The 26,966-nt window shown below is 41.0% G+C and overlaps 4 protein-coding genes and 1 long non-coding RNA gene across 10 annotated transcripts; 2 read left to right on the plus strand and 3 right to left on the minus strand.

Moving 5' to 3' along the window:
• Nucleotides 1-2,322: 2,322 nt before the first annotated feature.
• On the plus strand, nucleotides 2,323-7,158 carry LOC119912261 (RNA-binding protein 4.1-like). Of its 4 annotated transcripts, XR_005446112.1 has the most exons (6): nucleotides 2,323-2,419; nucleotides 2,938-3,364; nucleotides 3,488-4,129; nucleotides 5,918-5,997; nucleotides 6,618-6,731; nucleotides 6,800-7,158. XR_005446112.1 is itself a non-coding variant. In XM_038731370.1 (4 exons), the coding sequence occupies exons 2-3, from the start codon at nucleotides 2,956-2,958 to the stop codon at nucleotides 4,105-4,107; spliced, it is 1,029 nt and encodes a 342-aa protein (XP_038587298.1). In that variant the 5' UTR covers nucleotides 2,323-2,419; nucleotides 2,938-2,955; the 3' UTR covers nucleotides 4,108-4,129; nucleotides 5,918-6,228. The 4 variants fall into 4 exon arrangements, 2 of the variants coding, with proteins under 2 accessions (XP_038587298.1, XP_038587297.1); XR_005446111.1 differs by having other exon boundaries at nucleotides 6,618-7,158; XM_038731370.1 differs by lacking the exons at nucleotides 6,618-6,731; nucleotides 6,800-7,158 and having other exon boundaries at nucleotides 5,918-6,228.
• A 1,990-nt stretch (nucleotides 7,159-9,148) lies between these two features.
• tifa (TRAF interacting protein with forkhead associated domain) lies at nucleotides 9,149-10,376 on the minus strand. 2 transcript variants are annotated; one of them, XM_038730835.1, is made up of 2 exons: nucleotides 10,197-10,376; nucleotides 9,149-10,084 (listed from the first exon to the last, which is right to left on the minus strand). In XM_038730835.1, exon 2 carries the CDS (start codon nucleotides 10,018-10,020, stop codon nucleotides 9,430-9,432), a length of 591 nt encoding a protein of 196 aa, XP_038586763.1. In that variant the 5' UTR covers nucleotides 10,021-10,084; nucleotides 10,197-10,376; the 3' UTR covers nucleotides 9,149-9,429. The 2 variants fall into 2 exon arrangements, with proteins under 2 accessions (XP_038586763.1, XP_038586762.1); XM_038730834.1 differs by having other exon boundaries at nucleotides 9,149-10,081; nucleotides 10,197-10,375.
• Nucleotides 10,377-11,591: 1,215 nt separating this feature from the next.
• Nucleotides 11,592-15,343, plus strand: rbm4.3 (RNA binding motif protein 4.3). Of its 2 annotated transcripts, none has more exons than XM_038730831.1 (4): nucleotides 11,592-11,754; nucleotides 12,226-12,644; nucleotides 12,757-13,409; nucleotides 13,794-15,343. In XM_038730831.1, the coding sequence occupies exons 2-3, from the start codon at nucleotides 12,236-12,238 to the stop codon at nucleotides 13,386-13,388; spliced, it is 1,041 nt and encodes a 346-aa protein (XP_038586759.1). In that variant the 5' UTR covers nucleotides 11,592-11,754; nucleotides 12,226-12,235; the 3' UTR covers nucleotides 13,389-13,409; nucleotides 13,794-15,343. The 2 variants fall into 2 exon arrangements, with proteins under 2 accessions (XP_038586759.1, XP_038586760.1); XM_038730832.1 differs by having other exon boundaries at nucleotides 11,639-11,766.
• Nucleotides 15,344-17,484: 2,141 nt separating this feature from the next.
• On the minus strand, nucleotides 17,485-20,898 carry LOC119911860. The gene is made up of 3 exons (XR_005446057.1): nucleotides 18,136-20,898; nucleotides 17,903-18,013; nucleotides 17,485-17,727 (listed from the first exon to the last, which is right to left on the minus strand). It is a non-coding gene; the product is annotated as an uncharacterized LOC119911860 (long non-coding RNA).
• Nucleotides 20,899-20,908: 10 nt separating this feature from the next.
• On the minus strand, nucleotides 20,909-22,353 carry LOC119911858. The gene is made up of 5 exons (XM_038730833.1): nucleotides 22,284-22,353; nucleotides 21,823-22,167; nucleotides 21,428-21,535; nucleotides 21,262-21,296; nucleotides 20,909-21,121 (listed from the first exon to the last, which is right to left on the minus strand). Exons 1-5 carry the CDS (start codon nucleotides 22,321-22,323, stop codon nucleotides 21,017-21,019), a joined length of 633 nt encoding a protein of 210 aa, XP_038586761.1. The 5' UTR covers nucleotides 22,324-22,353; the 3' UTR covers nucleotides 20,909-21,016.
• Nucleotides 22,354-26,966: the final 4,613 nt, after the last annotated feature.

A 26,966-nucleotide genomic window follows, 5' to 3' on the forward strand; every position in this document is an offset into this window, starting at 1 on the left:
CTTTTATCCCCCTTTTATCAGCTGCTGAGCCTCTCTAACGAACCCGTTAAAAGTGACCATTGGACACCACACTTATTACGTTATGATGTAATTCTACTTTCGATGGGAATCAAAGGTACTTTATTGAGTGACTGTACAGGATCACAGTTGCTGTTTGTCTCTGGACCCACAGAAACTGGACATCCTGTACTCGATGTTAATCAAGAGCACAACTTGCCTGTCAAAACAAGTATGTACGTAATGTTTTATTTTAGTTTTATTTTTACATTTTGAAAGTCAACAACAAAAGTGTAAATTCTTTCCAGGAAAATCAGACAAATAAAAGAACGTTCTACATAAATCAGTGAAAAGGTTAGTGAAAAATACCAAACAGTAGTATGATAGTAGAATATAATAATGAGACAACTTGTTGGCTGGGTCCTTCACCAGTAACACTGCTTAATGAGAGCATGGCTGGCTAAATGCCACTATTAAAGAGTCACATAACATCTGAGGTTAGTCAGACAGCATTTGGGAGATGCTGAAGCTAAGTGGGACAGTGTTCAGTGGTCGGATGAGAGCCAACCTGTGCTTGGTTGTTGCACGGTTATGCTGTGAGGAGAGGAGGCCTCTTTGTTGCAGGCCCTGAGAAGTCAGAGGGTTTAGGAATGCAGCACAATACTGGGAAAAATGTTGGGAGGTAAACCATTCAACAGCAAACCTCACACATACAGGGTTGGTGGTTGGTTTTCTAGCGAGACCAGACCTCAGAGCCAAAGTTAAACAGGAATGGCTTCAAAACACTAATGTTAATGTGGTGGAGTCTCCCAAGTCAGAGTGTGAGAAGGTTCGCAAAGATGAATAGTTGTATTTTAGTTTATTTGTTTCTCTTTAGATTAGTTCATGTCCAACAAACCATGACGAATTCTGTTAAGTCATGAGGACTAACATATACTTTGATTTACTACTTACAGTTTTCACTTCCACATTTACTTCAGCAGTCTAACTGGTCGCATATTTCATTTTATCGTGCATTAAAACTGTCTTATAGCTTGGTGAAGCTTCAACACAGTGACAGGAGACACGTGTCCGCTCAGGCAATGTCTAGATGTTTGTTGAAATTGTGGTTAATTAATCAAATTCAGTTTAGAACACTGTTGATCCTGTTTCTTGGAAAGTTCCTGGGGAGCAGGACATGAGCACCTGGCTCCTCTGACTTCACTTCTGTCAGCATGTGTCTCCCTCTACTGGACATTTACTGTTTTAAAAAACACTAGTAAAGCACCAAATTAAGGAAAAGTACACATGTATTCTCAATATCAGCCATTCTCTTGGCACTGAAGTAATTCCTAACTGTTGCATCTTTTACCATGCAACTATCACTTCATTTTTGTCGTTTCATTAGACAGCGGGAGTGACAAATCCCAGAAACCTTGTTCCTCCCAGAATCCTGCCCTCCACATTTCCAGACTGCAAGCAGTGTTTGAGGAGGACGTACAGATCAAACGAGTTCACCAGACTCTTTATGCATAATTAATGTCTCTGGGACTCTGGTATGCTGGATTCTGTCTCATGTCCAGACAGAAAAGAATCGCCTGACTACTCCATGAATGCGCAGGTAGGCCTATGTGGATTTCAGGCGTCATTTATTCATTTCTTCTTCTTATGGAATATCATTTATATAATTTCTTCAAATGTATTTGGACTGACAGTATCAATAATATAGGACTTATAATTATGCAATGCAACCTCTAATATACATGATATATCTGATTATGAAACTCATTCCCTTCTCCCAACTAACAGGGTAGCCTAAATATATAAGATCATCAAATAAAAAGCGATGTGAGAGCAGAAACGAACATAATGCATAAAATGACAACAAGAAATAAATTATACACAAATGTAAACATTAAATAGACACAGGTTTTGTTAAAAGAAGAAATAATAAATGAATGAATAATGAAAACAGACAACATTGCATTTCTTCTGTGAGAACACACGAAATTATGTTCATGATTTTCTTTCCCAAAATATCTCAGTATAATTACATAACCAAAACATATGAGGAATCCTAAATTTATAAATAACGTTAAACGTAAAACTGCAGTGTTTCATGTGTCTGTATCTATGTGCAGGATTATAGTTTACGGATCCGTTTCCCAATTAATCGTCAGAACATACTGTAAACAGAAACTTAATTTGCTTCTCTACAGGTGAAAACAAACTTTTCCATACAAAGGATATTCGCGGTCTGAAACGAAAAGCCATTTCCGGCCAAAACTCTCCCACATACCTTTAACCAATCACAGTCCGTACATTTTGAGCGACATGTCCATCCACCAATCAGATTCCTACTTGTGCGCAGAGCGCCAGTCGGTATCTGCTGGATCTGTTTGTTCTTTGAGTTTCGACTTTGTTGTCGCGTCGATCTCATGCGGTGAGTATTGTATTAATGTTTTCCTCTAATTGTTTCTGTTGCGATTATTTCCGCTGTGCCTGTAGTTTTCACACGTGTCCAAACGTAACTGCATACAGAGTCAGTGGCTGAAGTGAGTTTTTATTTTGTTCAGTCATAAGAAACAAAATGGCTAACACTTTAGAGCTAACGCTAGCTTGCTGGTAGCATCCATTCAAATGAAACGAGTCCATCTAGCAGCGCCGTGACCAGGAAGTGCAAACACGGAAACGGAGGCTTCCACTTTAACTTTTAAAAAAAGTTAACTGTATCTGAAGTCGTGCCTTTTTTGGTTTAATAAGATAGAAGGTAATTGTACCACTTGGCGACGGATTTAATTTTCATTTAGCTTCGGTGGCTCTTCGCCTACAGTCGCCTCGATTACATGCTTTCTATTTCCTGATAATGACGTTATACGTTCACCATTTGCTCTTTCACTTGCTACTTTCTGTTACTGGACGGTGGCCCGAGTTGTCTTACTCTGTCTCTGCCACTTTCAGAAAGGTACAGGAACGACAATGGTGAAGATTTTCATTGGGAACCTGTCTCAGCACGCTGAGAAGGAGGAAGTGGAGGCTCTGTTTAGCCAGTACGGCAAGGTGACAGAATGCGCCAAGTACAAAAACTACGCTTTTGTCCACATGGAAGACCGCAAGTCGGCCACCAAGGCCATCCGTGAGCTCCATCTCCATAAGCTGAATGGCAGACCCATCAACGTGGAGCCGAGCAGAGGGAAGAACCAGGGCCCTGTGAAGCTCCATGTAGCCAATGTTGAAAGGGGCTTCGATAAAGAGCTCCGTGAGCTGTTTGAAGAGTACGGCACGGTCACAGAGTGCTCCATTGTCAAGAACTTTGCCTTTGTGCACATGTCCAACTCCGATGAGGCCACGGATGCCATAGAGGGCCTGGATAACACAGAGTTTCAAGGTAAGTAAATGTGATATTCTGCTCTGTGAATGAAAGGATTAGAAGTTGTTGGGGGGGGGGTGGTTCCCTGCTGTCGGTATTCAGCCTTTTAGATTTGAGGGACAATGTTTTTCTCTCTCTCAGGAAAGCGCATACATGTTCAGATATCAAAAAGCAGACCCAGAGGGGAACCCGAGGAGGACTATCCACCTCCGCCTGGCAGAGGAGGCTATTATCCTCCTCACTTCCCAGGGGAGAGGCCTGAGCCTCCCTTCAGAGGCCGCATGCCGGCTTACCCTCCTCCACCTCCGCCTCCGCCAATGTTGCCCCTTCCTCCGAGACGACCACCATATCCCGACCGCGGCTATGGCGAGCGAGAAGGCTACGGGGTGGTCGACTACTATGAGAAATTCAGAGCACGCCCGTATGGCATGGGAGGCTACGATGACCGCCGTTCCAGTGCCATCCCCCCTCCTCCGCCCCCTCCCTCGGCGCTGGTTAGAGAACGTCTTGGAATGGGGTCCCATGACCCATATGACCGCCGTCCGCCCCCTCCCCCTCCTCCGTCCTACATGGTCAGGGACCGAAGCCCCATCAGACGAGCACCCCCTCCACCTGCTCCAGCAGCTGGTAACGGGTATTCCTACGAGCGGTCCCGGCTCTCCCCGCTGTCTAGAGCTCCAATGTATGCAGCGCCCCGCCCCAGGGACTCCTTCTCAGAGAGAGCGCCGATGCCACCTCCACCTCGATATGCAAGTTATTAGGCACACAAGAGCGTAATACAAGGTGAGAACAGAGGGTGGAAGTTTCATGACAACATAAATGACATTGATGAGAAGAAAGAGTGATTGATGAAAATGTACCAAAATGAATCCACAGGTTGAGGCAGAATCACGCTTTAAACCATCACCTTTAGCCAGAGCTCTTAATTCCTGCAGATATAATTCAGCCAAGAGATCAATATGCCAATATAACAATTAAAGATTGCTGAAAGAATCCTAAAATATTGCTGCTTTAATCAAATATCAGTCTTGCGCGAATCCTGAGTAAAATGCGCTTCTTGACATGTGTGGTGTGCTCTCTTTCCAGGTTTAGAATATGACAAGATCGTTGTCGTCTGCTGATGCACGTGGCGCTATACATCCCCCTCGTCTATGGCGGATTGCGTTGCGTTCGCCGGAGACTAACTGGGAGATTCTGTATTGCGGACAACCCCGTACTTAAAACCATACGATTCCATGTGTACAGTTCACGTATTCTTCTGAGCTGTTTTATGCCTTTTCTGTTCCTCTGCTTGTTTTACTGTTCAAATCCTTAAAATGTTTTGCAGAATAGGATGCTGGCTTAGGTGCTTGGTCTATTTCAGTGTGCCGCAGTACTGTTAATGGCCAGGAACACTTTTGCTCTTTAATCTTTCTAAATGGATATGGCATTTCATTTCATAACAAGGGAAGTCATTTAATTGAAAATATGTAGTCTTTGTAAACAAAAATTATTGTGTTCAGACTAAGGTTGTTAGTTGACGACAAAATGCTCATCAAAATAAGTTTATAAAATGTAGTATAGAAGTGCTTTAATATAATACTTGTGTGGCAGGTTGTACAGTAAATCTATAGCAAGATTTGCGACACATGGTGGCATGACAAATCAAAAGTTCCAGTGTGATATTATTTTGTTTCTTTTTTCACTTTGTCATCTTTTCATGCGAAAATAGAATCTATATCACCGTTATGTATCATTTTATTTACTTTACAAGTTGCTTTTCATTTGAAGGCTTTTTAATAAACAAATGAAACCAAAAACCTCGTTTTAACTGTGAAATTATTCCTCGTTGGTTAGGCCTTGTAGTCTAATGACTTGGCACTCCGCCACTATTCAACGCTTTCAGTTTCTCTCTTTACACCCTCCAGAGTTATCAGCTTGACACATGGTAGGTGATGTTTTCTCAGCCCCTCTTTCATCGTCAAACGAGTTTTAAGTTCCTTGTTTTCGATACCACGCCCAGTCTACTTTCCACTGACATGTTGACGCATTTTCATCTGAGCAACCGGACAAGTGAGAAAAGAAATGCATTTTATTTAGCAGCTGTTCCTGATAATGAAGACGTGGCGAAAGTTAAATTAGTGTCTACTTTCTGAAAATGCATGTACGCAAACTTAGACATTAACAAAAAGTAGAGTTTGAGTGTGACTTCCCCTCTAACACCCTCGAAGTTAATTCCACTAATAAGATCTGTAGCTGTCCACAAACTCTCGAGTGATGTGCAAATATATTTACTGTAGTTTTTGTTTGTGCTGCGTCCACCGGATGTGATATGATGTTGTGGCACACAGGGAGCTGCATCTTTACTCAATAACCGCCCATTGCCTACCTTGTGTCGAGCCAATACATGGTGTTATAGACCAATAATTAACTGAGCTTTGCGATGGCCCATGTCGTCTTGCGACAGTTCTAAAGTCTCTCTTTGCATTCTTCACTTCTGTCACTGAGTACACATTAGTCATACTTTCCATTTATATATGTACCACAAATTGCATGCAGTCTATGTGTTCTTAGTGTTTGTGCTCTTTGTAGGTTGGTAGACTCTGTGCTGGAGATGTGCCAGCTCATGGTAAGTTGTCCTCGGGAGATGTGCGGCATCCTGTAGAAAAGAGGTAGGCATTGTTGAAACTGTACTGCAAAACACCTCTTACTAATGCAGTGGTTCTCAAACTGAGGGGCGGACCCCCTTCGCACGGCGTAGTGCCACCGCGGGGGTGGGGGCGTGGATGTTGAGCTGACCTGAAGTTGCATGAATGTTATTTATGTGGTGGCGTTAAAAAGAGGGCTCAGATGCAAGCAAGGCTAACCTGAATCTTCATTTTAGTTGCCCTTTTGGTTAATGATTGGTAAAAATTAAATCAAATCGCTGGAGTCGGGGGGGCCTTAAAACTTTTTTTTGCTTCTAAAGGGAGGCGTGACAAAGTTTGGGAACCACTGTACTAATGAAATCAATTGTCTCCTGTCTCCCTCTTGTGTTGCATTCACGCTACAGTGTTCCTATACACTGGCAATAGTAAGAAATTTTATTTTCAAAATCTAGAAGCCTTGAATATTTTTAAAGGAAGTGTAGGGGGGGGGGATTATTCTAAAACTTTGTATCTTGCCAAAATGTAAAAGTGAACACAGAAAAAATGTAAGTTTTTGTTCAGACATTTTATTTACTTATTTTTAACATTGTTAATGTTCTCCTTGATGAGGAGTGGGGTGTCTGACCCTGTCTCTGTGTCTGCAGGTCTGTCTCTGCTCTGGTGGCTGTAATGGGTCTTGGAGTGAATTCGCAGATGTTTGTAGCCTCTGAACATTACCTGCTAGTAATAGATGGGATCAGATGGTCCTGTAATTAACGGTAAAGCAGTACGAGTACACTATGATGTCCTTAAGAGGCTTTTCAGTTTTGTGAACTTGTTGTTACAGGAGGTGAAGTTGGATCGTCAGTGAAAGTTTGGTCCTTTGGTTGGTGAGCTGAAGTGAATGTCCAGTCCTCAGAAAACCTGCATGGTTACATCTTTGTTCTCTGCAGCTAATAACACTGAAATAATGATAGAGGAAAATAAATTCTGATGTTATTGACTCAAGTGATCTGAAACTTGACAATTTAAAAAACAAACAAAAAAAAACCAAACATTTGAAACCATTGTGTGATGATAAACGCACAACTTTTCTTTTGCTAGTGTCATGTCTAAACTATTTATGAAGCTAAAATATTTCATATAGGCAGTTGAATACAAATTATTGCTGCACTTAATTGTTAATAAAATGTATTTTAAAATGTATTTTATAAGTTGTCTTGGATTTTTTTACATTGTCTTTCCTATATGATTTTTACATTATCAATCTAAGCAAATAACCACATTTTTCTCAAAGTCTGAATTGATGTCCTGTCTTCAAACAGTCCCTCCAATGTCTGTCCCTCTTTAAACAAACGTAGAGTAATGAGGTTACACTTCTAATCTGTTAGAGGCCTTTCTCTGGGTTTTTAAATACGATCTCAATAGTTTGCAGTTAATCCCAGTTGGTTTATTGAACTTGTAGAAAGACGTAGTGCTGATCTTTTGATCTGTTCTATCCTGCAGCTCCAAGCATATGGATATGTATGTATGGATTATCTGGACCGCCTTAACTTTTTCTTCTCTTGGTTAGGCTAAGAAAGCCTTGTTCTAGCTAACAGTCTCAATGTGGAATTTCAGTCTTGTCATGTGTAACAAAAGCTCACCCTCAGGGTACGGGATATAAGGACAGACAAACTGGTATTACACAATCCACTGTTTTTACTAAATTCAGCTGTAATGTTGCGCCCTACATAAAGAGTCAGAATTTCCTGACGGTGATTAAGAAAAAAAAAAAATCTATCACAATCAGCTACTTGTTTTATGATAAAATTTTGCAAGGTCCTTTGTCTTGATAAAGTTTGTCAGATGTGGCCAACATGACGCTGTGTCTCTTGAGGAGTGAGGAAAAAGTGATTAACAAACTTAAGTAGAGTCACTGTGCTTCTTGTATTTACTTCAGGGTTACAGTTGACTGGGTCTTATGCCAGCATGCACTGAGAGAGACGCCTCCTGGACAGGTAACCAGCCCTGAATGGATAGATACTACACCATACTCGGGGAACGAAAACAAGACAAAACAATCTGAAAATTGTTGAAAATAAAGTTGAAAGGAAATCCTCCAGATTTACAAATTTAGAAAAATGAGAAGTGGCATTTTCTCTTCCCCTTTCTGAAGTGTTCGCTGACTGATCTTTACTGTCTTTTCAGGTCAAATGAGTTTTACTTTAAGCACACTCCCTTCTTGGTGCCCTCGAGTTTTGAGAAATCATGAGTGTTTAGAGTCTGTGTTGGCCGGAGGTTTTACAGGGTTTGTTGGACTCATCCATGTGCCGCCTACATGGCAGTGATCACCTTCCAAACTTGACTTTTGTACTTTTGTTATTGCTGTAGTTAACGACAATAACGCTGCCATCGCTCTTGTTTCCCTGCGATAACGATCTTGCATTGCACATCCTGCTTGTAAATGAAGTATAGTAACATCAGGATTCTCTAGACGCTGATCATGCCGCTGAGTACAGAATCTGATAAGTGTGTCTGCGCAGCCTGCTCTGAAATTAGTGGCTAAAATTACATTTACTCAAGCACTTTAGCTTATTAAATTTTAAGGTGCTTTAGTGTTCTGAATTTATTCTACTTTATACCACTACATTTCAGAGGGAAATATTGTTTACATTTAGGCTATTTTACATGTATTTATAGTTACCTCAGCCAGTAAGAACATTAAAATACTTCAACATGAATGTGCCCAATAATAATTCAATATTATATACCACATAACATGTACCGCTACTTCTGATACTTTTTTTGTATATTTTGCTGGTAATACTTCTGTTTGTGAGTGAAATTTTTAATGGATACCTTATGGATTACTTTCTAACTTAAAAGGGACAAATTGAATTGATACTTCAATACGTCTTCCACCACCGAGTGAAACAAATGTGAAAGGTCAGATTTTGAAGCCAAGCAGAGGGGTGTGGATTTGGCTTTTGTTTTGTTTTATCACTGTAATCTGAGCTCAAGATGAACAATGGCAGTTCTTATCACAAGCAAAAAGCTGGAAAAACCTGTTCCCAATGTGTTGAAGATGCACAGCTCCCCTGCTTTGTGTGCAGGGAAGAGATAGAAATCATTATTCCATTGATTACAGAACCTGAATTGGTTGTCTGAATTGTGTGGCTGATATTCAGTCTTTAACAACAGCATTCACAAAAAAGTTGGTACCAAAAACTTTAATGTTAAATAGGTTGAAAATGTAAATACATTTAATAATATCTTTAAGCCGTTTACACTTAAAACAAAAGTTATATTAAGATCACAGCTTTTGAATCTGTATACATGGAGTAAGATATAGGGTGCAAAATAATACTTGGATTTCACATTACAAAGAGGGATCTTATATTGAACTCTAATGTAACAACTACACAGCAGATTGTATTGCACTGAAACGCAAGACAATACAGTAAAAAGTAACGTTTCACGGAGCAGTGTGGCTCGTCATGAATGATACATGAGAGTCTCATCAGTCTCCAGGGGCCCAAGTGCCGTGAGTTCAGCCGGGTAACTGTTGAACGCGCGTGATCCTGTGTCCATGACCGCTGTGGAAGTGGGCACACACATGCACGTCTCTCTGGACGGGGGCGCCTCCAGCACCTCAAACTCCACCTCGAAGCTCCCCTTGGCCTCGCCGGCCTCTCGGATGATCAGCATCTCATACCCTCCGAACCGGACCAGGGCCTTGTCCGGGAGGTCCATCCTTTCTAGGTGGCCAAGGGCGCAGCCGTTCACGGACAGTCGCCCCTTCTGGCTCAAGCTCTGGATGGTGAACAGCAGATCCGGGCTCTGGGGCGTGCGGTATGCGTGGAGGGCCAGCTGTTTGCGGGACACCCGGATATCGACCAGGGTGAAAGTGCAGGCCTGGGCGTCACGTCCCAGCTTGATGGGGTCGTCGACTGAATGTCTGCTCCTGTTCCTCAGAGGCAGCAGCTCGTACAGACCCTTAGAGCTCTGCTGAGGGTGGTAGAACTTGATTTGGAGACAAGTCAGGAGATCCTCCTCCGTCTCCAATGTCGCGGACAGATTCATCATTAAAGTTGTTGATGAAGTCAGGAGAAGGCGAATCGACCTGTTGACATTGAATGATGAAAGGCTGCTGGGACACAAGACAAACAAACATAAGGAATGAGATAAGGGGGTTTCCATTCAAAACAAAAAGTGTAACTTTAGGCCTAATCCGAGACTGCTGTTAATTTTCTGTGCCTTACCTGTGTGTTGAAGTTTTTAATTTGAAGATAAGCCTACGTGCTTTTACTCCATCCAGAGAAAAGCTGGAGGGAACTAACTAACGGTGTTGCTTCTCAGAGTGAAAACAGGAAGACTCCTCCTAACTCTTCTTTGCAAGCTGTTGTTGTCTCTCCTTCGAGTTTCGTCACTCTCACAAGACCCTGAAGTAACAATGCTGCCTTCAGGTGCAAATTCGGAAAACCCAATTACAAAGTGCAAACGAGGTAAAGCGGCAATGAATAGAACGGAAAAGTCTGTGTTTTGGTGAAGGATGGAAGCTCTGATCAAGCACTCCCACTCAAGGGTAATTTCAGTGGACCACCAGTTAAATTTACAAATATTATCATATTATTTAATTGTTCCTCTTCAGCGTTGACACAATTAATTGGTGCGTGTAATGATGGAGAATTAATCAACAACAATGTTGATTATAAATTAATCAAGTTAAATTCCAACCATTCACTATTTCCCTCCTGTCAAATATAACACTATGTTGCTTTTTTTTGAATAGCAATATGTGTGTTTTAGTTAGTTAGACAGACTATAAAAGCAATATTAAGATACCACCTTGGGTTTTGAAGAATTGCAATAGGCATATTTAATTTGAAAACTAATCAACACATTAGGCTAGGCTCATCTTCAAAACGGTGATTACATGGCTACTCCAAACTGTTGTGCCACTAGCTTTATATAATAAAATAAAAATCTTCCCTCTTCCCCTACTTTCTTCTTACCACTGCTACCTTTGTTAAAATGCGTGTTTTTATAACTTTTCCAATCAAACATTCAATGAAAGGGTTGATGTTTTCTAACAATTTCTATACAATACAATTTTAAGATGGGCGCCTGAACGCAGCACTGATTATTCCCCAAAATTCCCAGATGACGCAACCAAACTTTTATGGGAGCAACTTAAAACAGAAAGAAGTCAGCGCATGGTTTTATATTAACTACTGAGCCAGCAATATGACCAAACAAAGTCCTGAGTGTAAAATTAAACTGTTACTCATTTAATTTTACTCAGTTACGAGAAGTCGTAACTTGCATTCCTTTAGTTCCTGTAAACTACATAAACCAAACAGTAAAAAAAGTGACGGTAAGGTAAGGGGTTAATTAATAGCAAACTTGGACAGGGATGGAAGGGTAAGCAAGGGCAAGCCAGGACAAAACATGCCGAGCGTGCAAATGTTTTCCTTTCATACAGACTCTGGGAGAAGAATATATGAATACAGTCAGTAAGAACAGAGTAGAAATTATGTAATAGGCCAACTCGTTTATGTAGACAGAAAGCAAGCAGCATACGGCAGCTAAATGTTAATTGTTGTTAGTCATAAAACTACGACGGCTACCATCATCTATCCTCCTGGACTGTGGGTGGCGCTGCGGTCGTGGTCCGGGAAAATGCAGAGGATGAAGAAGACGAAAGGCAGGCGAAAACGAAACGGAAGTCGGTAAAAGGAAAGGTCTCGAAAGCGCTCCGGTGCCACCCGCCATTAAACAATAAGGAGAAGAAGGAAGGTTTGAATTCCTGGTTGAAAGGTAACCTAATATGTACGTGCTGTGTCATGATACGTGCAATTCACAGCATTTTAAATTCCTGAAATATATTTTAAACTCGTAAAATTCCTTATTTGTTTGCCGCTCGCCGTTTAGCTGCTGACATCGTGAGCGGCGCTTTGTGTAATAGCGTGGTTCGTCGAGCTAACTGTAGCTAACTGCTAGCAGTAGCAATTTGGTTATACCAACACCGATAATTGTGTTTAGATAATCTGCTCTGTAGCGTTATAGCAACACATTAGGTAGAGCCGTTGTAACGTTTATGTTTAAATAATTAGAATAGGTTGTAAAATGTGTAGACGTCCTGCGTAAGTTAAACTGACGTCAGCCATTTTGCAATGAACAGGCCTGTTTGGTCCGCAGCAGGATAAACGACATACAATTAAACGTTTTGTCTCGTCTCCCTTCCCTTATGTGTTTCTTTCTCTCGCTCTCTCTGTTGCTTTAAAACAGATCTTGAACAATGGTGAAGATTTTCGTGGGAAATCTGCCCCGAGAGGCAGACCAGGATGAAATCAAGGCACTCTTCACCGAGTACGGCACGGTCACTGAATGTGCCATCATCAAGAACTACGCCTTTGTCCACATGGATGACCGCAAGGCCGCCACCAAGGCCATTAAGAATCTGCACCTCTACAAGCTACATGGTACACCAATCAACGTGGAGGCCAGCCACGGGAAGAACCAGGGCGCCGTCAAACTGCATGTAGCGAATGTAGAAAAGGGAGCTGATGATGAGCTCCGTGCTCTCTTTGAAGAGTATGGTTCAGTCACAGAGTGTGCTGTTGTCAAGAATTTTGCTTTCGTACACATGTCCAACTCTGACGAAGCCATGGATGCCATCAAGGGACTGGACAACACTGAATTTCAAGGTAGGAAGGGACACTATGTTAAAAAGTTTAGATGTAGTTGTGGTGATGTTTTATTTTAAACCTAATTATATACATTATATTTTCTTCATCTGTATTTTTTTTATTTATTTAGGCAAACGCATCCATGTCCAGATTTCTAAGAGTCGTCCCAGACATGACGAACGGGAAGACTACCCCCCTCCTCCCCCAGACAGGGGTGGCTATTGGCCACCACGCTATCCAGGAGAGAGGCATGAGCCTCCCCCACCCAGCTACCTGAGAGGCCGCCTCAGCCATATACCCCCAGGTTACCCCGCCCCTCCTCTGCCACCCCCTCCCCCTAGACGAGCTGTTTACCCTGAGCGTCCTTATGAGGGCGAGAGGGACAGATACGGCGTGGTAGATTACTATGAGAAGTACAGAGCCCGTCCGTATGGCATCGCCTCCTACGAGGACCAGCGTCCTGGCGCCCCTCCTCCTCCCCCTCCCCCCTCAGCCGTCGTCCGAGACCGTCTTATGACCTCGTCGCTTGACCCGTATGAGCGTCGACCTCTTCCACCTCCTCCGTCCTCGTACTATGCCCGAGATCGCAGCCCCCTCAGGAGACCGCCTAGTTCGCCGATGCCTCCTGCCAGTAATGGCTACTCCTACGAGCGCTCACGACTCTCTCCGGTTTCCCGGGTCCCGGCATACGGAGTTCCACGCGCCAGGGACCCCTACGCAGAGCGGCTGCCTCCGCCACCGCCTGCACGCTACGCTTATTAAGCAAGGCCCTGGCATGTGAAGGTGAGAATAGGTCTGAGGTAGACTGGTGTTCATATATTTTCCAAAATTTCTATTCGTCCCTGTAAAAGGCAGAGGCAGCTTGTGACTTGTCCTGTACGCTCTACAACTTGTGGGGAAAACAAGGTTTGAAAAAGCATGCGTACGAAGTGCTGTTCAAGTTGAAAATCCGTTTGTAATGCACATCTGCGCACTAACTTGGATTTCAGCTGCTAAGTGTGGGATGATCCGACAAAGACAGACTCAAGTCTGAGGTCTCTGACTGAAGAACGGGACTCGAGATACAGAGCTCGAAAAAATGTCAACCTGTAGAAAATTAAGATGGAGCAACGTTCATTGTGTCATCAGTTGCAGACAGTTCATTTGTGTCATCTGCTCTTCTTTCAGGATCGTCGTCCGACTGCGTCGCCGCTCGCCGCCTCCTGAAGCACGTGACACTATCCTCTTCCTGTCTGTGGCTGAGCGCGTTACGTTCTCCTGCGACGCTCACAGGAGGAACTGAATTGTCGACGTCCACGTCTGTTTTTGTTTTTATTATTTGGGACAGTTTTTATTCGCATTTTTTCCCATGATTGTGTTAGTTTCTTACTGTGCTGTAGTCGTTTTAATGATTGAAGTCTTGAGTTAGGCGCTTTCTTTTTTTTTTAAGTTGTACTTTTACGTTTCAATAATTAGCATTCTGATGTTGTGTGTGACCTTAGAAAGCTGAAAGATTTCAGCAGCAGTCTCTAGGCGATACTTGTGACTGTAGATTTAACTGAACTGAATCATGTTTGGGATTAAATCTAATCTACACGTTGGTTCCACCCTGTTAAGCTTTTCCATCGAAAACCAAACCTGCATGTGTCGTTGCTGTAAAAAATATAAACTGCTAAAAGTATAAAAAGTAACTGTTGATAGGACAGTTACCGCAAAGCGTTCACATGTACCTGTCCATTGTCGAACTTGTTTTTAATAAACGGATTTGTGCAGAAATGTTGTTCACAAATGTGCCCAAAATCATGCCCAGCGCTAAAACACAAGTAGTGTAACCGCTTGATTTGATTCAAATACTCTGCTAAGATCCTTCGAAAATAATACTATATTTAATGATTATTCGTTTGTGAATGATATCACGTTTAACACACTTGTTAAAATCGTCACGCTGATCAAAGAAATATCTGTGGTCTTGTCTGAATCACTCATCAGCATACCTTTTTTTTAGCTTGTCCCCTTCAGTACCAAAATTGAAACTTTTTCATGTTAGAGCTTGAGGAAAGAAGGGTGTCACAGAGCTCGTAGCTGTGACTAGTTTACCTTGAGTCTTGGACGAGATGACGTCGGAGGCTACTGGAGACCCTCAGTCAACAGGTAAGTCAAGGGCTTTAAGGACTACTGAAGAAGAGATGAATACAGACAGCAGTTGATCATAAGCAATAGGTACACTATCCAATTTATTTACCACAGAGGTTTGTGACATTGGGCATAAACTTTGATCCTTTACAGGTCCTGTAGTGTCAGCTAGTTTAGTGTTTATTCAGTCATTCCCTGTAAAAGAACCAGTCAGCTGTAAATTGGCTACTCTTTATCGCCAGTTTGGCGGGAAATAATTCTGCAATGCATATATGGTTGCCAGTACTTTTTCAAGTACTGGCAATAAACTCAGTGACCACAGTCTTCAAATCCTGTAGGATTTAGTTGTGGGGAAATTGTTTTTGGAAGTGAAGCGAAGCATTCAGAATAGTGATTTGGAGAGATGAGTTGATGTTTTGACTGAACAGACACTTGGTTTTGCAGACTATTTTTCAAAGTCTTGTAAAACATGAAGTCAATTAACAATACAATGAAATTGCTATAGTAACTGATTTTCAGACAGAATTTTCATGGATGTGAAAAAATTACAGTACTTTGCATTGTATTACTGTTTTGGACCTGTATGAATAAAACATTTAAAACAACACGGAGTCCCTGGTAACTAATGTACTGTTATGGAAACTAGTTTAAACTTTAATGCATTGTATTAACAATTTCATACTATGTTTCCGAACTCTAAACTGCCATTTAAAAATACTTGAATATTTGGATGAGTAATATTTTCTCTCTATATTTTTTTACAATTTAAAGAAGTATTCACAGTATTTTGTGGGAACAAATTTCAGCTTTGTCAATTACTCATGAAATACAAGCCTTGTACACGTGGAAGCAGCCCCGCCATGTTAATTCAGAATTAAGTATTTTCGCTTGGGTTACAGTAGACCTGATAGATGGACCAGAGTTTATTTTAAATACTACAAACGGCAACATTAGTGCTTCACAGATCTTGCCCAGACTACAAAAAAATACTGCATAAATCTAATATTTACTCCACCTAAAACACATGCACAGGGATCACTAACTTAACATTCTACAGTTGTAATAAGGACCCGGTAGAGTAACAACATTTTCAATATTAGTATGGTTTTGATACCAAAACCAGAAGTTGAAGTTCTATAAAAATGTTTTCTACCAATCCTTTGTTTTCACTTGGCAAAGTAATTATACACTCAGCTATTCAAGAAGTTGTCTGAATAGAATGTAGTCTAAAATTGGCAAAATGGTTTCTAGCAGAAATCAACAAATTTGTGCTTACATGTTAAGTTTTACTATTCCTGTACTTTTTATTGACATTTTATTTGGAGCCCCAAAAGTCCCAGAAATGTATTTATTTAACCTTTTGTGGGTTTAAGGCTCAGCTTTAGAGCCATTACACAATACAGCAGTCCTCAACACATTTTGATCTAAACCACTGAATGAATTAAAAGTTCTAATCACATGTGGAAATATTTACATATAAATCTGAGAATTTATGAAAACTTTATAGCTCACTTGTTAAAACAAAGTACAAAGTGCTTCACAGAGAAAGACCAAACTAAAAACTGCAGTGAATGATAAAAGACAAGAGGGACAAGATAATAAGAAAATTAGAAAAACATTAAAATAAACAGGCAGCTCAGATAAAAGCATTTCGCTCTAAAGATAAAAGTTGGTAAATATACAAAAAACTTATTATTGATTGATTTATAGATATTAGATTTCCTCTTTTATGTAGATATATTTAAAAATATTAAAGTTTTTTTTTTTTTTTTAACATTGATCCCTTCATTCAGATTTTTGGGTTCTCTCTAGGTGGAATTCTGTCTCATTTAAAAGGTTGTAGTTTAACATTTCTTATTCTACAGATCCCACTCATGGCCAGCAGGGGTCGACAAGCTGACAACACAAACCTTTCTCCTGGCTTGACGAGTGTGGTGTTAATAACAGTAACACACGAGACTATCCAGCACCTTACAAACTGTATTCCACAGAGTTTATAGAGTGCTGATGTAGAGTTGTTTGGTCCAGATGTTGTGAGGTCCAGGAAAATATATCAGTCTATTAAGTAGTTATTGTTTGTTCACTTTCAGAACCATTAGTGGTTATATTTAATGAATTATCTGACTCACTTTATAAAAAGGAACAATGTTCCCGCCCTAAATTGTCCCCATTATTTCAGCATGGACCAAAAAAAGATGTCACTTGTCACTTTCTCTTTCTTGTTCAGATTGTACTGTAAATATGTTCGTACTTTCATTTAGGGTTCGGAGTAATTTCACACATCTGTTATCTGACTTTGTGGTTTCACACGTGTGATTCTGCAAGTCTGCACGTTCGAGGCCTCTGATTTATCAGACATCTTTCACGCATGATAAAACAGAAGTTGACCACTGTGTGATGATGAATGAAGTAACTGGGTCTCTGATTAAAACAGAAAACATCACTTTGTTTAAAGAATATTTTAAGGGATTTTACTAAGAAGGTGTTTATTGTGTGCTGTTATAATGCAGCGAGCTGATAGCCGGCCTTCCTGTGGTGGAGTCTTAACATTTAGCTGTTACTGATCATCACCACAATGGAAACTAAAACGCAGGGTATCAATACTTAGTATTCACGCCCTCTACTGCATGCAAACACATATCAGTTGTGCTCAGACCACACTGTGCTTCCTGTCAACTGACAAGGCCGACAAAATAAGCTAGATTTAATTAGACACGGATGAGAATTAAAACGCAGCATAACCAAAAAGGCTGAATGTATCTTTACTACAAAATCTGATTTTTGGTGGTGGCAACAAACATGGTAGTAAGTGATGGTAACTCCTCCAAAACACTAGTTGCACCAAGTCACATGCACAGGTTTGTATGATAAAGCATCAGTTCCACACAGAGTTGCAGTTCCAGCTGTTTCCTGAGTCTGTCTGATGGCAGTGTACACCACATTTGTCTCCAGCTCTAGCTCTGCCGCCGGCCTGTGGTTTCATCATGAGCTGCACATATGACAGAGACAAATGTCAGTTCGATAATTTAGCATTACTGTCCATAAATGTCACAGTTAATTGCGATTGGCACAAAGGAAGTTTAGGATTGTTCCATCACACCGGTGCAACTTTAAAGAGGATGAGTGAACAAAACCAAACATAGATTCAGAGCTCTTAAAAGTACCTGTCTGAAGTTTCCAGATTTTAACAACCAGACCGATGATGACGACTATGAGAAAAACAATCAGAGCACCCATCATCAAACGTGTCAGATTTGTTTTTCCATGAGGCTTTTCTACAAGAAAGATGATAACATGAAACAAAAACAAAAATGTACAAAACTGAATTTTTGTTTTACATCAACAATCTGTTCAATGAAAGAAATAATAAGAATAAGAATCCTGTATTTACACTCACCATTGACGGCATCATGAGTTTCATCGCTGCCTTCAATGAAAAATTTGATTTGATTCGTTTTATATTGATTTCTCTGTCCACACTCTGAAAAAAAATATTTATTTGAGAGAAAAATTGTCAGCTCATAAATTACTTGGAATGATGATATTACCATCTGAAACACAAACATTAAAAAATAAACTCCTTAATCCAGCCTAATAATTGAATTGACCACTGCAGACCCTGTTCTCCATGTGCTTAATGACAAAAAACACACCTGGTCAGTTAGTTAATAATTATTATTTTAAAATGTTGCTCTTTGGTAAGCAGGGAGATTTGGATTTGTTTATAATACTGACTTGAAAAGAATGTGAAAATAAAATAAAATTTAATACAGCTCTGTTTTCCTCATTATTAAAATCAGGAACTTCAGGTACTTCGCAGTCAGAGCATCCAGGATCACACAGGTCAGGCTTTGTGTTCCATCAGGCTCTTCTACAAGGGAAATGAATAACTCAGACTTTCTCTACACAGATCTAGCAAACATTTAAATGGACAAACCTGCCTCTGTGGAACAATTAATAAACAGCTGCCAGCACAATGACAGATATTTTAATGAGAGGCAGGGAGACCTAAAATTTCCATGTTCTCATTAGGGACACAGTTGCCTTCCAAAATTATGACGATAAAATTCCTTTAACGTTGTTGCTCTTATTTTGACACAAATTCAACATTCTCCTTATTTTAACAATAACCAATTAGACCGCATATCTTTTTTTCTTCCAAATACAGACAGACAAAACTTCACAACAATATTAACTTGAACATTTAAATATGAAAAACAAAAAACCCACAGAAACACCGTCCAGAGTCAAATAAATCCACTAGCTTGATTCTGAGAAAGAGAGCAGAGATTTTGGGTCCATTGTGATATCCACTAGAGAATGAAGCAGGCTCAATAAAGCTGTACATTGAGCAAACACAGCAGGTCTGAATTCTGGTGACCAGTCTGAACCAGATTATCTGAGTGGGAGAACTTGAAAAATCAGAGAAACGTTTACTAACGTCTTCACCACGCTCAACCTCAGAGATCCAGCCTGGTAAAGACAGTCAGCAGAAATCGTAATCCTTTGGCTGACAGAGCAACAAGAACTTAGTTTATGCTTTTATCTAATAATGTATCAATAGTTAGACATGTAGCTGATACTTACTGAGGCTGCAGAAAAGTAAAGCTGTTATTAAGCTGAAGATCATAATGTATGATCGTGCCACAGCAATGACTTTATGACACTGTAAAGGCGTTTAACAAGCTGGGCTGTGTTTGATGCTTATCTTGATGTTTACACTTATCACACAAGTGCTACACTACAAAGTTATTCACTTTACTTCAGTTGTTCTAAGTTCTTCCATGGATGTGAAGCGCTCTGCGGTTCCACACTGTTTCAGCAGCAATTTGCGTTAACAAAACCCGCCTACAAAAATAGCAAAGCAACTGTCAAAGCATCTCTCAAAATGACTTGCGATGTTCAAGCTTGTTTTGTATAAACAAGTAACCCTTACCCTAACCAAGAGAGGCAAAGATGTTGACAAAGCAGGGACATCAAAATAATAATCAATACCAGCAGTACACACAGTATTACACAATTGAGGTAAATGGTGGATGTTAATTACATTGTGTAAGTTTACACTTCAGATAATAGTAAATGTGTCTCTTATGCTAAAAAACTACATACTGACATATCGACAATTTGCTCATAATAGTAATGAATAGTAATAATTTTATTAGCAGGCCAGTAATAAGCAGGTTTAAAACAGATATGTGGTCAAGCAGTCGGGCACATATTTTCGGTGTGTGTGATCTGTGTGTGACTGGGATCCTGCAAACACAATTGCATTGAATGTAGGGCTGAACGAAAGATTTTAACTGCAATATGGTCTACCAAAATGTTTAAATAGCAGGAGGCGCAATGTTTGTTAAAGGTGAAAAGTATGTAAAAATACCATTTTTAAATTAAATATTGTCGTGTTGCAGAGATGTCCTGGCCTACACACCTTTGTTTGATACAGATCCCCTCAAAAAACGTTTTAATATGTTTTTCAATGAAAACGAGAATTATGATGTAAAAATGATCGTTTCCTACAATATCACAAAACATATATTATTGTCATGTCAAAATAATAAAGTTAGATATATTTTCGCTTTGGATAAAAGCGTCAGCTAAATGAATAAATGTCAATGTAAAATCTCACAGTGGAGATGGATGGAGCTGCACCTGCTGTAGCTGCTGTGATCTGTCATGTCTTCAACGTGTCCAGCCTGTAGAGTGAATGTGAGGCTGTGAGTTTTAGAGTTTGAGACTTCTCTTACAGACAAAGATGCCTCACCCATACCGTTAATTTAGGGATGGACTGTATGTTTTTGAAAAGCTTCCATGTATCCATATATAGAGGCTGATCTTCTTCGTCTGCTTGACAGACAACATTAAACCACCGTTCACTGCTTCTTTTACTCTTACAGAGCTTTGCAGCAGGCCTCATGAATTACACTAAGTAGTGTTTGAACTGCACTGTGCCGTCTCTTCCTGTCTTCTCGAGGTGTTGCTGAACTTAGGTCAGTTTTTATACCCTGGTACTGTTGAAATGAGAGCTAAACTTCAGTGATCCTCCTCTATCAAACACAATATTCTTCTGCTCTCAGATCGACATGTAAGGCGGTCAAAAGTGTGACCCACAGCAAGAAATAAAAAATCAGCATTAACAAGAACATTGAATATTTTGTATGACTCTCTGTATGACTCTCTGTCACAAAGTTGGTCCAACACTAACCACACTAAAACACACCAGCGTATTAATAACAAAAAGCAAGTTTCACTTCAAGCTGCCGTCCAGGTGTCTCCTCGCTCTATCTGGTGGCCGAATTTGGCTCCCCTTCTTCTGATGCAGGCTTGTGGTTCCTTGTTGTTTTTGGACGAAAAGTCACTGTTGCATAGTTCAGGTCATCTGAGCCCTGATTCAGTGATTGAATAAAAGTGTTTTCAGTCACTCATTTCTCACACAGTAGCTTCCAAAAGAAGACATTTATCATTAACTAACAAATGACTTGAAGTGATATACAAACATTTAATAATGAAACATAATAAACTTCACCTCTGTGCATCGTGGATTCTGTTCTTCAACATGAGCTGAAAGACAGAAAAAATGGTTTGGTTTATGGTTTTGAACAATAATGCATTTAGTTAATTTTGTGAACTTGTCTGTTGTAGGTGCAACTTAAAAAAGAATGTGGAAATACAGTTAAATTAAGTACAATCACCTCTATGACGCTTTGTGATTTTAACAGCCAGACAAATGATGATCATAATGAGGAAAATAATCAGACTGACCAGGATCACACTCAGCTTTGTTATTCCATAAGACACCTCTACGAGAAATAAACAAGATTGTTCAGTTAGATTCTGTACATTTTACCTCGAGTTGCTTCTGATAAATTAGAGTAATATTTAAAAAAAATGAAACAGAAGATTTAATGTGAGGCAGGAAGAATTTAAAAGTGAAATTATCAAATGAATCTAAAATCTCAAACTCAATTTCCACATCACTAGGTTCATTTAAATTAAATATTAAGTTGATAGTATTACATTGAAAACCTTATTTTGACAAGCACCAAATAGGTCTATCAAAAGACACACCAAACTAAAACCATCTTACCTTCAACCTCTAAATACGTTGCAACGACAATAAGCGGATTGTTGGTTATGTAATATCCACAGAAATACAGTCCGGAGTCAGAAAACTCCACTTGCTTTATTTTGAGAAAGAGAGTAGAAATGTTGGATGATGCTTCAAATTTGCCATTTTGAAATCCATCACAGAATTCAGCAGGCTCAAGAGGCTTGAACATAAAGGCGATACAACGGGGCTCGGCTCTCTTGACCACTCTCAACCAGTATATCTGAGTGGTTGAACTGGAAAAGTTGGAGCACGACAGTGTGACGTCTTCACCAGACTGGACCTCCACAGTCTGAGACTCAGAAATTGACACAGAGATAAAACCTGAAACAAACAGCAGAAATCATTTTGCTGAGAGAGAACAGGAATGTAATCAATGCTTTTATATATGATTTTATAAATAGTACGCAGCTGTGGAGTAATTCAGTGGCAGTACTTACTGAAGCTGCAGAGAAGGAAAGCTGTAGTCAGGTTCCTCATTGTGCGTATGATCGAGCCACTGAAATGACACTTTACAACACAGAGTTTCTGTCAGGGTTTGAAGAGGCGGGACATTTCATTATGCTGTATGTTGTTATTTACACTGATCACACCAGCACTTGTGAAAAACCATCACCAAAGCGTTGCGGAGTGACTTATAAAGTTTACAGTACCACACAAAGTTAAACTAATTTGTTGTGGGGGGCTAATGGGCTTGAGTAGTGTTGGGAGTTTGGGGACCCATCATGTTGTGAATTCCACTCACTCATATTCTCAATGTTATTCCAGGTACTCTCAAAAGGCTGATCAAGATCTACGTTGTTCGGGTACTTTTTTTAGCCTGCTCTCGTCATTTTAAAAACTTGTGTCATCTGTGTCTATAATAAGTAACCCCAGCCCTCAACAAAAGTTCCAAAGGTCCTGATTTTATTTACATTATGAAATTTACTGCAGTAAATAAAACAACTATTGATAAAAATCACTTGGCAACATTATCACTTCACAGTAATGTGATGCTGATAGAATAAAGTTTGGTTATAATTTCAAATTTTATCATTTTGCCAATGATGAGTACACTTAAAACTGATGGGCAGGGGGCGGCAGTTAGCTCACTTGGTAGAGTGGGCGCCCCTTGTACAAGGCGGAGTTCTGATCTGAAAGGCCTGGGGTTGAGTCCAGCCCACAGTCCTTTTCTGCATTTCACCCCCCTCCCCCGCATTTCCTGTCTCTCTTTAGTTGTCCTTTTCAAAATAAAGGCAAAAAGCCCCAAAAACATACTTTAAAAAAATGTTTGAAGCCAAGTGTAAATGAAGGTTTTCATCATAACTGCAAACAGTGGGGGGCTGGACCCACTGTAGCTTTGCTGTGGTCTGTCATGTCTGAAAAAAGTGCTGCCTGGAGGAGAGTGAACGGTTTCATATGAGGCTGTGCAAGTGTCACGTTACATCTTCTCACGCTTTTAGAAGAGACACATTTAGATAACAGGTTCAATAAATACACCAAGAATATCTTTTCAAAAGTCATGATGAAGCTTTATTGCTCTCGTGGAACATGAGGCCTTTGTTGTGTGTGGCTCTGATGCAGAGAGCTGAAGGCCTCACTCGTGATACAGATCTCAACTACAGGAAGACCTCAGCCATGTTACAGACCTCACTGAGACAGATAGTGCTGTTTGTTACCACAATGCAACAATGTGCAGATGGAGATCATAAGAATTTTTTTGTACAAATGCTAGGGATCATTTTAAATTGCGTTTTTAAATTAGTCACTTAGCATACCTTCAGTTGAAACATGCATTTTATGTTTCAAATCCTTTAGTTTCAATGTTTCTTATTTTGTCTACTTGGCAGAAGACAGTACACAAATGTTCATTGCTAGACTTGATTTTATTGCACAGTGCTTGGAGTCAACAGGCCTCATGATTTTCACCTCACTCTGTTGTCTCTTCCTGTCAGACAAGTGTAACTCACTCACTTCTCCACTGCTGCAGACCTCCATCTCACGATCACTATAAACCCTCAGTCATCACTGCCCTTATTTCTCCTCCTCCATCAAACATCAATCAGGACAATTTTTGGCAGAAAGACAAAATGTATCAAATATTTCCAATTTTGTATGAATGCATAATCTTAGTTCTTCATACTCATCACTTATAGAAAAGAATCACATTAACAGTTTCACATGATAAAGCATCATATCACAGCATGCAGTTACAACTTCTTCCTTATCTGCTGGCAGCATAAAGTTTCTACTTCTCTCTCTGATGCAGGCTCCTGTTCCTTATTGTGGTTGAATACAAAGTCAGTGCTGCGCCCTTCAGCTCATCAGATTGTAGATCCTGCAAATAAGAGTCAAGATGCATACAGATTACAGACCTCAATCTAACTCTCACTATAAAAGAATCAAATTCACAAAAGGGTTGCACGGCTTTTGCGGTTGCTAAACCTGCACAAATAAGAAACTTAATTCTCAAAGCACCCACTAAGGGTGAAATGCACCCCTAACTGCACTGCCAAGCAAATAGCGTCTCTGTGATCCCATGCTATTTGCTCATATTTACATTTACTCATTTAGCTGACGCTTTTATCCAAAGCGACTTACAATTGCTATCCATGTCAGAGGTGGCATGCCACTGGAGCAACTGGGGGTTAAGTGTCTTGCTCAGGGACACAGTGGTGTGTCACAGTGGATTTGAACCCGGGTCCCTCACACCAAAGGCATGTGTCTTATCCACTGCGCCCATCACCACCCCATATCTAAATTAAGTAATAGACTTATGGATATGTTTGGTGCAAAATTCGCCCCTTTCTATGCAAATGAGTCTCACTGAAAAAAAAATCCTATTCAGAAACACCAGCGCTAATAGTCACACGCAGTTAGCATGACAATTATTACCGTCTTCAAAGAGTTGGTGGTGAGTGACGCATGCGCCGACATCCAGCCTTTGGCTTCCAAATGCCTTTTGTTCAGCGCTGAGAACCAAGGTCCAGTGAGGTCTTCAACTTAGAGGGCTGCGCCTATACTCATAGAATCCGGGTTACAGTATGTAACCCCTGTTCTATTTCGTATAGGCTTCGCCCTCTAAGGCTATCGCTATTGGGTTTAGGCGTTTGGGCCTTCGGAGACGGCAGACCTGAGATTCCTTTCGGCTAAGGTCGCCTTGCTCCTGGCTCCGACATCGGCCAAGCGGGTCAGCGATCTGGCTGCCCTCTCTGTGGCTCCGTCTTGTCTCAAGATTCAGGGTGACGGCAGCTTGGCTGTTCTGTGCCTAAAAGCATTGCGAACTCCTTTCGGTCTCGGGTCATCACACTCTCGGGTTCTTTTCCTCCCCCATGAGGCGGTGGAGGACGCCATGTCCCACCTCCTCTGCCCGGTGCGAGCGCTGTCCTGCTATGTGGCGTGCACGGCCGCCTGGCGCCGTTCACAGCGTCTGTTTGTACACTACAGGGAGTAGTCCAAGGGACTTCCCCTGTCGGTGCAGCGCCTGTCTCACTGGCTGTGCAATGCCATTTCCCAGGCTTACATGTCTGCCGGGGAGTCTCCCCCGGATGGCATCAGAGCGCACTCCACGAGAGGCGTCTCCTCCTCAGTGGCGTTGCACGGTGGGATGACACTCAACCCTGTGTGTGGTGTTGTCCTATTGCCACTCCCCGGCAAGACTGCTGCGGCCGCAAGAAGGACCGCCAGCAACACCGTCTGCCCGAGGCTGTTGCAGGCACAGCTCCCTATTGGCCTGCTCATGGTCTACATATATACACATATGGCCACCACGGCACCTCATCAGCAGGTCCGACCACTTTCAGAGCGCTACTAGGAGTGGCTTGTTTCCTGTTCTATGGACAGGTTGATGAACAGTCTGATCCGCTAGGGTCACAGGCTGCAGTTCGCCGGTATAGTGGAGATGGTTCTCTCCTCTCTGGCTCAGATCACTACCCTCCAGGTAGAGCTCCATGGGCACTGGCTCACCTCCATCAACCTGAAGACGGTGGTGCAGACGGCCAGGCTCGTCGCACACCTGTCTAACCTTGGTTTTACGGTGAACTGGAAGAAAAGCGCTCCTCTTCCCTCCCAGAGGCTCACCTATCTGGGAGTGATGTTGGACTCTTCTCACTGGAGAGCGCAGTTCTCTCAGGAGAGGGTGGACGCTCTGATGGGGCTACTCCGGCGTGTCATTCCATGGGCGGTAGTAACGGCTCTATCGATCATGAGGTTTCTGGGTGTCATGTCGGCAGCTCACATGGTGGTTCCCCTGGGCTTCCTTCTTGCACATGAGGAGGCTACAGCGGTGGACTAGGAAACTTTTGAACCTAGAGTTAGAAATTTAATACAGACGGTCAGGCAGGTACCTAGTATTTAAAATAGCTTGTTATCAGGGGTCTCGCTTCCTTCCTAAGTGGTATCTGAGTCATAATGCGTCGCCGCTCGCCGCCTCCTGATGCACGTGACACTATCCTCTTCCTGTCTGTGGCCGAGCGCGTTACGTTCTCCTGCGACACCTGCAACATTAGTTTTTCACAGTTCTTCCAAACCAGACTACAACATAATACTGCAAGAATCTAATATTTGCTCCACCTAAAACACATGCACAGGGATCAAGGATGGTTTTGATACCAAAAGCAAAAGTTCAAGAAGTTCTATAAAAATGTTTTCTACAAATCCTTTGTTTTCACTTGGCAAAGTAATTATACACTCAGCTATTCAAGAAGTCGTCTGAATAAAATGTAGTCTAAAATTGGCAAAATGATTTCTAGAAGAAATCAACAAATTTGTGCTTACATTTTAGGTTTTACACTTCCTGTACTTTTTGTTGACATTTTATTTGGAGCCCCAAAAGTCCCAGAAATGTATTTATTTAACCTTTTGTGGGTTTAATACAGCAGTCCTCAACACATTGTGATCTAAACCACTGAATGAATTAAAAGTTCTAATCACATGGAAATATTTACATATAAATCTGAGAATTTATGAAAACTTTATTTATAGCTCACTTGTTAAAACAAAGTACAAAGTGCTTCACAGATAAAGACCAAACTAAAAACTGCAGTGAATGATAAAAGACAAGAGGGACAAGATAATAAGAAAATTAGAAAAACATTAAAATAAACAGGCAGCTCAGATAAAAGCATTTCACTCTATGATAAAAG

Source organism: Micropterus salmoides, unplaced genomic scaffold, assembly GCF_014851395.1.
Source record: "Micropterus salmoides isolate LMB-PRFRI ecotype aquatic unplaced genomic scaffold, ASM1485139v1 Ms_hic_scaffold_2, whole genome shotgun sequence".
NCBI classification, from domain to species: domain Eukaryota; kingdom Metazoa; phylum Chordata; class Actinopteri; order Centrarchiformes; family Centrarchidae; genus Micropterus; species Micropterus salmoides.

What these genes read in the sequence shown, in the direction of transcription:
- tifa (XM_038730835.1), bottom strand. Translation starts at nt 10,020, where the DNA reads ATGATGAATCTGTCCGCGACATTGGAGACGGAGGAGGATCTCCTGACT.
- LOC119911858 (XM_038730833.1), bottom strand. Translation starts at nt 22,323, where the DNA reads ATGAGGAACCTGACTACAGCTTTCCTTCTCTGCAGCTTCA. An exon ending in AACGTATTTAGAGGTTGAAG is followed by an intron (nt 21,536 to 21,822) that starts GTAAGATGGTTT and finishes TATTTCTCGTAG; the next exon opens with AGGTGTCTTATGGAATAACA. An exon ending in AATCACAAAGCGTCATAGAG is followed by an intron (nt 21,297 to 21,427) that starts GTGATTGTACTT and finishes TCTGTCTTTCAG; the next exon opens with CTCATGTTGAAGAACAGAAT.
- rbm4.3 (XM_038730831.1), top strand. Translation starts at nt 12,236, where the DNA reads ATGGTGAAGATTTTCGTGGGAAATCTGCCCCGAGAGGCAGACCAGGAT. An exon ending in GGACAACACTGAATTTCAAG is followed by an intron (nt 12,645 to 12,756) that starts GTAGGAAGGGAC and finishes TTATTTATTTAG; the next exon opens with GCAAACGCATCCATGTCCAG.
- LOC119912261 (XM_038731370.1), top strand. Translation starts at nt 2,956, where the DNA reads ATGGTGAAGATTTTCATTGGGAACCTGTCTCAGCACGCTGAGAAGGAG. An exon ending in GGATAACACAGAGTTTCAAG is followed by an intron (nt 3,365 to 3,487) that starts GTAAGTAAATGT and finishes TCTCTCTCTCAG; the next exon opens with GAAAGCGCATACATGTTCAG.